Source organism: Sinocyclocheilus rhinocerous, unplaced genomic scaffold (genome assembly GCF_001515625.1).
Source record: "Sinocyclocheilus rhinocerous isolate Xijiao unplaced genomic scaffold, SAMN03320098_v1.1 scaffold113, whole genome shotgun sequence".
NCBI lineage: Eukaryota > Metazoa > Chordata > Actinopteri > Cypriniformes > Cyprinidae > Sinocyclocheilus > Sinocyclocheilus rhinocerous.
The window spans coordinates 613,365-624,168 of record NW_015646846.1 but is presented as its reverse complement, the minus strand read 5'-3'; the positions used below and the strand labels follow the sequence as shown (position 1 = coordinate 624,168).

Sequence of the window (10,804 nt, the reverse complement as noted above, 5' to 3'; positions counted from 1 at the left end):
ATTGTATAATTTCGAAATTTGAAGCAAAAACAGAATGGTTTGACTTCAGTTTTGTGAAACTATACATAAAAATATCTGCATGAAATAGCAGACGAGCTGAATGAGACGCAGATTCACTCTCTCCAGCAGGTGGCGCTTAAAGCGTTTCCGCTGTAAACAAAGAAGCGCTGCACATATGAACTAGATGCAAGATGAAAAGAAAAAATACCATCTAAACTTTTCTAAAGACAGTAAGTTCCCCTCAGACACACATTCATATAAACTCTTACCCCTAAATGAATCGTGATTTGTTTAGCATCTCAACCGATTTGAATCGTCACATATTTAAATCGATTTTCAACCGGCTCGCGGTTAATCGTTACATCCCTAGTTATAGCACATAAGCATGTGTACTTGATCCCAGATGAAGCTGTCCTTACTTTGGTTTGGTTTTCCTACTGAGATAGTAGCTGTTTTCTATAAGTACACTGTTCAAAAGCAAGATTGTAATCAAAACTAAGCAGATGTATTACATGTCTTAGATGTAGTAAAGGTTACCCTGCAGTGCTATATTTCCGGGTGTGGGGTATCCAAAATACAAACCAAGTATATTGCTCTGTGTAGAACAGCTTTATAATGGCATTGAAGAATCGGTTCACCCAAAAATGTATGTTGTACTCACCCTCAGGCCATCCAAGATGTAGTTGAGTTTGTTTCTTCATTGGATCAGATTTGGAGAAATTTAGCATTATATCACTTGCTCACCAATGGATCCTCTGCAGTGAATGGGTGCCGTCAGAATGAGAGTCCAAACAGCTGAGAAATACATCACAATAATCCAGTTCAAGTAATGAAAGTAATCCACAAGCTGTTTGTTCATGAGAAACAAATCCATTATTAAGCCATGATTAACTTCAAACTATTGTTTCCGTTGTTTAAAGACGAGTTCTCTATTCATAATATTGCATTCTTCAGTTAAAAAGTCATCTGAATCAGGAGAGAAATATACACAGATCAAGCACCGTTTACAAGCCAAAACAGTTCTAAACAAATATGTCATGGATTTTAAAGTGAGAGGACAACAGTGGATGGACTTTTTGACTGGAGGAAGCATTATTATGGATTATGGACTCATATTTTGGCCAGGAGTTTAAAGTTAAAACACCTTAATGATAGATTTTATTTATTTTGTTAAATGTGCAGCTTTTCACTTCACAAGATGTTAATTGATGGACTGGAGTGGTGTGGATTACTTGTGGATTATTGTGATGTTTTTCTCAGCTATTTGGACTCTCATTCTGACGGCACCCATTCACTGCAGAGCATCCACTGGTGAGCAAGTGATGGATTGATACATTTCTCCAAATCTGTTCTGATGATAAAAAAAAAAACTCATCTACGTCTTGGATGGCCTGAAGGTGAGTACAGTTTCATTTTGGGGCGAACTATTCCTTCAATCGAACTGGTAACTAATATATAAAGCTGGGGAAAGCATAATTCACATTGCATTAATAGACTTTTCAAAAGTGCACTTGTTTAAGTTCTTCAAGTGAGCCTTTGGAGTCACTAGAATAAAGGATATTATGATTTTTTTTCCCACATGTATAAAAGTTATTAGCTTGAATCTTTAAAAAGAAAACACAAAGTAAGATTTTTTTTTACTGATACACTAAACCCAATGGTTAATGAGAGCACATTATATCAGAGAGAGAGAGAGAGAATATTGTCACATACCTATAATTTATTTCACATATTAAATATTCTTTACACAATATATGTACTATGGCAGTGAAAGTCTAAAGATTGTTTGAACACTGTCCTTTGAATATTTGGTGGTGTATAAAGTGTGATGTGTTCGCTTGATGCATCACTTAAGTGCTTTTTAAAGTGAAATGGACTAGTTGTAATGTTTCTTTGATACATCATTAAATTATAGTAAACATCTGTCATTTATTAACTGTAAGATGTTGGTTATGGTGTGATGTAAAGGTACAAGAAAAAGGGAAAGTGCTAAATTGCTTTCACATCTTCAATTGTGTAAAATATTGTCTTGTAAGCACAGAGGATCTAGTAATGAGCACACTAAGCATTTATATTACACCAAATCTGTGCTGTTGGTCACATTGCTCATGCACAAGCCCCTAAATGAATGTCAGTGTCATTTCAAGACATTAGGCAATGTTGTAATGCTTTTTCAACAGGACAACCTGAACTGAGCAAGTCACTGTATTGAGAAAGTTTGGACTCAGTAAGATTTTTTTTCTTTTCTTTTTTGTTGTAAATAAATTCATACTTTTTTTCAGCAAGGATGAATTAAATTGATCGAAAGTGACAGTAAAGACATTTATAATGTTACAAAATGTTTCCACAAAAATATTAAGCAGCACAACTGTTTTAAACATTGACAATAATAGGAAATGTTTCTTGAGCAGCAAATCAGCATATTAGAATGATTTCTGAAGGATCATGTGACACTGAAGACTGGAGTAATGATGCTGAAAATTCAGCTATGCATCACAGAAATAAATTACAGTTTAAAATATATTCAAATAGAGAAGTTATTTTAAATTCTAATAATATTTCACAATATTACTGCTTTTACAGTCATTTTAATCAAATAAATGCAACCACAAGTCATTTACTGAATAAATATTTCAATCATATTGTGTACTGCAACATGTAGTAGGTCATCCGGGTATTCCATGCATACAGAAAATGTGCACATATTGCAGAAATACTAAGTGTAGTATGACAGTATGCGATAAAATGCGCACAATAATAGGGCTTGTAGTCGTTTGGGCTGATTAGAAGCAGCTGCTCATCTTTGTTACTAAATTATCATCATTGTACAATCTGTGAAGGTTAATCATGAAGTCAGGCTATAAAGAGCTCCTAGAAAACACACACACACGCAGCTCTATTAACACTGCAGAGGCTTAATGATGTGCATAATACTTGTGTGGGCCAAACAGACTGTTATGTATTCAAATTAAATGCAGTACCACAGTACTTTTGGGCCAATCGCTCTGTTTTTTAATGTAGAGAGCGGGGGTGTTTGAATTGCATGTGTACAATGTGAGCTGTGCATTTTAAGTCTGTAACCACTTCATGTATATTCAAGGCAAATTTGTCACCTTTTTTATACAGTTTCCATGCGTGAAATAAATCCTTTTGTTGCAATACCCGTTTGATTCATTCATGTGCATGGAACAGCGAATAACTTTAAAAAAAAATAGCATGGTACAGTATTTGGATACTTAAGCCACACTTGGAAAATGTGTAAATATCATGCAAAGATAACAGTGACATCTATTTTATATATATATACAAATTTATCAGAGGTGAGGATATGATGTCAAATGAGGTAATGGCAGTTTTACATCTGAACTCAAACTGTAAAGATCCCATTAAAGCTCTTACCCAGGCCTGTGTCGCCCAACTGGCCCGAAGGGGTCAAAGCGGGCACCAGGGGGCACAGCGCCGGGAGGAAGGACTCCAGGAATACCAGAGGAGGGGTCAAACCCTGAGCGAGGAAACCCGGCACGTAATGGATCGACGATCATCCCTCCTGCTCTTCCCCTGGAGAAAGAACCAATTAATAATTCAGTGAGCACGGTCGTTCCTTGAAGGTGCACTTATTCATTTGAGTTCATAAATATTCTTTGATATCTGTTATTCTAAGAGGGCAAACCAAGCATTTTTTTCCCCCAGCTGTTCTATTCTACATAAGGGTGGTCCAAAAATACTTCTGTAATCTACAGGTCAACATGCATGATGCATTTAAAGATGACTGTTTTGACAAATAATTGATGGGATTTCTCACCCGAAAGGGTCCAGATCGGCACCGCCTGCAGCAAATGGAGCCATCGGGTCAGGCCTAAAAAAAACAACACACAAAGAAAGACATTTCGGAAACGTTCTGTTACACTGTATTAAAAAGAAGTCTTACATTTTTTATTTCCGCATTTAACATTTTCAAAATTAAATTTTTTATTTTTCTTGAAATTAGTTTTAGCAGTCCTGTGTTCAGTATTTTCTGGTTAGTTGTTCTGTTGGCTGGTTAGTTGAATGTCAGTTAAAAGCTGTGACAGTTGTTGTTTATATACACATACATATGTGACCCTGGACCACAAAACCAGTCTTAAGTGTCAATTTTTCGAAATTGAGATTTATACATCATCCGAAAGCTGGATAAATACGCTTTCCATTGATGTATAGTTTGTTAGGACAGGACAATATTTGGCCAAGATACAATTATTTGAAAATCTGGAATCTGAGGGTGCAAAAAATCAAAATATTGAGAAAATCGCCTTTAAAGTTGTCCAAATGAAGTTCTTAGCAATGCATATTACTAATCAAAAATTAAGTTTTGATATATTTACGGTAGGAAATTTACAAAATATCTTCATGGAACATGATCTTTACTTAATATCTTAATGATTTTTGGCATAAAAGAAAAATCAATAATTTTGACCCATACAATGTATTTTTGGCTATTGCTACAAATATACCCCAGCGACTTAAGACTGCTTTTGTGCTCCAGGGTCACATATAGATAGATAGACTTTTGAATGACAGTGTATATATACACATATATAATATAGCATTTGTGGCATTTTTGCATCATTCAATGCCATAAAATGCAAACAGCCAAACACACACAGTTTTTAACAACATCAAAGGTCGTTATTTTTGTTGATTTGATTGATTGTTCATTTTTCAGTATATAGATGATTATTTGGTGGTGTGGCACAACATTTGCCGGTGTGACTCACCTCAGTGTTTTGAAAGTCTACGGGCTCTTTGGCTTGAACTCGAGACGGTGGCTTGGCAGCAAAAACATGTTTGACTGAATTACATCACGCCCACAAGCAAGTCGTTCTGAGATACTCCTTCCTAGTATATATATAAATGTTTGAGTGGGTTTCATCCAACCAGACTTTACAAAATCCCCCAAACTGGCTGTTTTTGATGAAAGTGATGCTGGCACAGGGCATCTCTCACCCTGTCTCTCAGTCCACAGTCTGCAGCGCCAGACACACAAAACCCTCAGTGCTTCAAAAAATAGACACAGCGCAGCAGTGAGAGCTCTCACTCTAGACTCACACTGCTAAATATTAAATAAGAAAGTTGCTTTGTTTCACAGAACTAATCGTTGCCTGGGTTGCGTACGTATATGTGGGGCGGAGCTATCAAAATAGGGGCAAGACCCTTTTGGGGTAGGGGCGTGTTTGTTTTGGTGATTTCAAATATCAACATTGGCTACCAGAAATCGTTTACTCTGCCTTTAACAAAGACTCTTTTAAAATCCCTATGGAAAAAAAAAAGTGCAAAAAATCAGCGCCACTGAAAAACTGGATGGGCACTAATGCACTCTATTGCAGAAAAGTTTCATTCTGCAGATAATTATCCAATCCTTTGAAATCAGAAAACTATTTCATCATACTAACAGTAAATGTTTTGTTTTTGTACTTCAGCATTTTTTAAATCATGGACATACAGACCATGAAAGCATAAACACAGGGGACTGACTATCCTAAATAAGTTCCTATTTCATATTTTAACTGTTTTTAAACAGTACAAATTATTCAGTGTGCATATTTTCACCTGCCATCAAACAGATGTTTCCGAACAGAAGTTGAAATCACCTGGGGCGGTTACCATGGCAACAGCTGGCTGCTCGAGTACTGTTAGGGCAACTGTGCTATACAAATCTCCTGCATCCTACAAAGACTGCATCTCAAAATGACCCAAAAATTCTCTTTAAAAGTTGACACCCCTGAAATCAATCTATAATTTGCATGAGATAAAGGAATGAGACACTGAAAGTTCACCAGTTGGGTGGGTGTCTGCTTGGAGGGCCTCTGGTCGGGATCAGGAGAGGATCACTGTGAGGGTCCCTTAAGTTTGAGACTCTTTCGCTTTTTGTCTTCTTCTCCGTCTTTCCTTGACGCTCCTCTTTTTTAGGGGGCAGCAGTGAGGACTTTAGCTTCGTGATCAGCTCGTCTGTGTTCTTAAACACACTGAAAGAGCAAAATGGATATGTTAGAACATGTATACATTTCTTTTTGATTCATCTATCCAGATTTTATTGATGTGTCTTATGATTTATGATGGCTAGAGAACACGTATGATATTGAAACTGTCCCAAATACGTAGGCATTTAGCATTTTTTAGAGAAAGAGCTTGAATATGTCCAGAGCACTATGGCAAAAGAAATGATCTTTGTAAAAATGTCATGATGCAAGTGATTTCAAACACTGAAGATTCTCAGATGAACGTAAAGTTTGAAAAAATACTGCATTTATCTGAAACAGAAATTTCCAACATTATAAATGTTTTTTGATCAATTTAAGCCATGCTTGGCAAATGAAAACTATCAACATCTTTCAAAAATATAAACATTTCCAAACCTTTAGTTTATACAATTGTATATACACGAATATAAATAATGTTGCATCATTGTGCATATAATTTTTATAATTCTCCTCCCCTAACCCATGACTGTGTTGTGAAAAATATAACCTATAATAAAGAAATCTAAATTTGCAACATATATGAAACTGGCCTGAAATGGTCAACAGGCCAGAAAATGGTGTAAAAGCATTTCAGACAATTTGCACTGATGACGGAGAGCATAAAAACCATGAAGCTGCGCCAAATCAGTTCACAAACCTTTCAAAAGTCTGCAGATTGGCTTCATCAACATACTCACTGACGTTAACTGTGAGATCGGTTACTTTTTCTGTCGTGGAGTCCTGCAAAAGATGTGGAAAAAAGTGTAAAAAACATTCAGTCTGACATTAATCTGTTATCCGTGATGACAGGCCGTGCAGTAATGACTGAACTGCATGTAATTCAACTTTATTACCATTAGATTGAAGATCAGGGTTGAATCCACCGTGAAGGCTTTGAGCAGCAGGTTTGACTTGTCATCATTTGATCTGTATCTGAGTGCGTACAGCTCCTTGCTTTCACTCCAGCCGGGTGGAAGCAGTTCTGACTTCTTCTCTCCATCTTTAGGCTGTGTGGAAAATCGATCATTTCTAATCAGGCAAATGTTTGCGATACCTTGCACCAAAACAAACTAGTAAACCATTTGCTGCAGATGTATGTTAGCTTGATATTTTACGTAATGCAATGACAATCAGACATTTTAAGTGTGACTTAAGTGTCTTTTTGTATGACATTTTAGTAAACACACATGCCTGCTAGTTTTTGCAACAGATTATCACGTATAAACAGTCAAAGTCACCACTGACTTACCTCATCTCCAATGCCCAGACATTTATAGCCATTTTTCACTATTTCCCAGTGTACAAAACAAATCAGAGCATCTTGGGAACAGGTTATAGAGTTTGCTACGCAGTTGAAGAGCAGCTCCAGTCCTGCCATCTTTAAACACAGTGATATTCAGAAGAAATGAAACCAAAACAAACCGCTGTCTGTGTGAAAATAAACAGCGACTTCACTCTGAATGCATGGCGTATGGACGCCGCAGTTGTAACACTAAATATTTAGTTTGAATTTTAATATTACGTGCGTTTTGCAAGGTCTACAGGTTTTTTTTAAACTTGAATTTCACAAATGTTTATTTCAAAACAAATCAGAGCATCTTGGGAACAGGTTATAGAGTTTGCTACGCAGTTGAAGAGCAGCTCCAGTCCTGCCATCTTTAAACACAGTGATATTCAGAAGAAATGAAACCAAAACAAACCGCTGTCTGTGTGAAAATAAACAGCGACTTCACTCTGAATGCATGGCGTATGGACGCCGCAGCTGTAACACTAAATATTTAGTTTGAATTTTAATATTACGTGCGTTTTGCAAGGTCTATAGGTTTTTTTAAACTTGAATTTCACAAATGTTTATTTCTAATTTTGTTTGTCATGCTGAAGAGGTCCGACCAGAAATATTCCCGACTGGAAACAACTCACTGAACCTTCGTTCCGCTGACATTAAAAGCGAAGGGACACTTTTGGAAAATTGTTTTTCACATAATTTCAAGCATCTGATTTATAACACGCTTTGACACTAATCAAACAGAAACTGATATACCATAGCACCAGTTATATTACTTACATACATTTTAACCTGAATATTTTAGAGTTTATTCGAATTATTACGGTCGTTTGTTTGTTTGCCTGGAAATGTTGGGCGTTTTGTATGTGGAGTTTAGTGTGTTGTCCTATAAAAGATCACAATGTAAGTATTACAGCTTTTAATTAATTTATACACTACCTTATACAATGTGATACCATTCACAGTACTTTCTTGTAACATTTAAGCACTTTCTTTCAGTCACCACCTGCATGTAATGGAGCCTTTTGATAAAGTTATATATATATATATATATATATATATATATATATATAAAGTGAAGTGATGTGACATGCTAGAAATAACAATAACAATAACAATAGCTAAAAATAACAATAACATCAACATCTGGTTTGACTTACAGTGCATTGAAAACACATTGCACAGAAGCTTACTTCAGAGAGCAGGCCTGCCATCAAATCAGTGCTTCAGTGTTGCTTACATTCAGTTACAGCTCTTACAAGAGCCCTACGAACCGTTTAACTTTTATTTAAAGAACACTTAGATTCAAGTCTGGGACTTTCTCCTCTAGTAAACTATAAATACTGTATTAAACAAAATGCTGTATATAACTATAAACCACACTGAAAATCTGATCAATGAAGTGCGCTGTGAATTTCTGGAAAGTTATGCAGTTTGACATGAATTTGAGTGTTTCATGTAGTCTTTTAATGGGGTTAGTAAGATTTTTTTTTAATTAATACTTTTATTCAGCAAAGATGCATTAAATTGATCAAATTTGTCAGTAAAGACATTTATAATGTTACAAAAAAAAAGAAGCAGCAGCACAACTGTTTTCAATAATTTGATAATAATAAGAAATGTAAGAACTGCAGCAAATCGTCATATTAAAATGATTTCTGAAGGATCATGTGATGCTGAAGACTGGAGTAATGATGCTGGAAATTCAGTTTGCATCACAGGAATAAACCTGTGATATTATTTTAAACAGGAATTATTTTAAATTTTAATAATATTTCACTGTATACTATTTTATTGGATTTTTCAACACATAAATGCAGCCGTGGTGAGCATTAGAGACTTCTTTCAGAAACATTTAAAAATCTTAATGACCCAAACTTTGGAACAGTAATTATATAAGAAAAATGTTGTTTAATATCGTTTATATAGCATGTCACACTGCAGAACATTTCTGTCACAGCTTGACATTTCTTGTCAACTACTCATTTGCTCTCAAGGGAGTTTTGAAAATGGTCATGTTGCCATTATGGCCTCCAGATGTGTGTTTGATGCTAACAGCAATCAAGAGCCTGTGCGTCAGCTCAGTGTCGTCTCTGTATGATGGCACTCAAAGTTCAAGGGTTCATGATTCATGGCTCCCCTTCAAGAAATGTTTATACTACAGCATAAGAGTAATACACAGTACTGCCCATCTACATTAGTCTTTACTGCTGTCATATGTGTACTCAAAAGTATCTGCTTTAATGAAAAGTGATAAATCATGGCAACAGTATATAATGTCTAACTAGACTTTTGACTAGACCACTTTTCATCCTAGTTTAGCCAAAAACGGTCCATGAGGCAGTCTGACCGACATCTAAAGCAACCAACGTGCTGTTTAGGTGCAGAATAGAGGTATGCTTTTACATTTATTAGCAATCTGACTTATGATTTTTACCTGGCTTATGATAAGATGTGAAAAAATCTCAAAGATTTATGGTGAAGGTGCTAAATCTATATCTTTAGCTATATATGCAATCACCTGTGGATTAATCTTGCAATAGTAAAATTTATTTATTTATTTCTTTTTGACTTGTTTTTAGAAAATCTAGCTTGAATTGGGAAATTGCACATGATACACCTGACTTGAAGTCACCTGAAAAAATGCTGTAGAATAATTGCAAACTGCAAAAATCCCTCCGTAGCAACTGCATAGCAATGTCCTAGCAACCACCGACAACACTCTAGCATTTGTCACTTTTTCCTCTCGCCGCAGTAAACTTAAAAACTGTAGGTCTTCAGCTTGGAAAGATTAGATCAGTTCAGTTCTCATAGTCTTGAGGATTTACTGTAAGCCAGAGCCAGCGGTCTTGAAGGCATATGTTGACTTCAGATCACATACATAAAATAAGGGCTCATAGTTTCAGTAGGTTTGTCCACACAGGTTCAGGTTTGCCTGAGAATAAGGCCACCATGTGTGAAGGTTTTCAGCTGTTTGCCTAATGAGGTCCAGACATGACGCAGCATTATCATGAAAAACAAACTATTCAGTTGCACATCAAAGCCAGACCAGCTCCATGAAGCTACTTATCACAACATAGTAACAAGTCACGTGATAAATCATCCAAATAAACTGTATTATGGAGAGTCATCTGACAGTTAGTACTTCCATAGTTTATTTTATTTATATAATTATTTTAATTATTTTGTTATTCTAGCATCATGCCATACATCTGCAGAAGTTTAGACACAAAAACATTTCTGTAACCATAAATTGTGGTTACTTAGTAAAGGTTTTACTGCATGACAAATTATAATAGTGTGGTTGCAAGTAGCATTGTAGTAAAATCAAACATTATCTTCAAACGAAATCTTCAAAACATTGCCTTAAAAACATGCAAATAGACGTGCAACTATAAAATACAATGATAGATAGATGGATGGATGAGGGTGAATCCATGCTGAGTGTGAGATGTTGTTAGCGTGCTTTGGCTGCTCTTGTCCTGTTGAGCACATTACACACAGTCCAGGTGGAGCATATGGT

At 35.9% G+C, this 10,804-nt stretch overlaps 1 protein-coding gene across 1 annotated transcript; it reads right to left on the bottom strand.

Annotated features, from left to right (window-relative positions):
* Positions 1-3,371: 3,371 nt before the first annotated feature.
* psmf1 (proteasome inhibitor subunit 1) lies at positions 3,372-7,895 on the bottom strand. Its single transcript, XM_016512226.1, has 7 exons — positions 7,595-7,895; positions 7,246-7,316; positions 6,851-7,003; positions 6,655-6,737; positions 5,814-6,002; positions 3,803-3,856; positions 3,372-3,558 (listed from the first exon to the last, which is right to left on the bottom strand). The coding sequence occupies exons 1-7, from the start codon at positions 7,650-7,652 to the stop codon at positions 3,396-3,398; spliced, it is 771 nt and encodes a 256-aa protein (XP_016367712.1). The 5' UTR covers positions 7,653-7,895; the 3' UTR covers positions 3,372-3,395.
* Between the last annotated feature and the right edge of the window lie 2,909 nt (positions 7,896-10,804).

Excerpts from the sequence above, each read along its gene's own strand:
- psmf1 (XM_016512226.1), bottom strand. The coding sequence starts at position 7,652 with ATGGCAGGACTGGAGCTGCTCTTCAACTGCGTAGCAAACTCTATAACC. Across the intron at positions 7,317-7,594 it reads CTCTATAACCTGTTCCCAAG|ATGCTCTGATTTGTTTTGTA; the intron begins ATGCTCTGATTT and ends CCTGTTCCCAAG. Across the intron at positions 3,857-5,813 it reads AGCAGACACCCACCCAACTG|GCCTGACCCGATGGCTCCAT; the intron begins GTGAACTTTCAG and ends TGTTTTTTTTAG.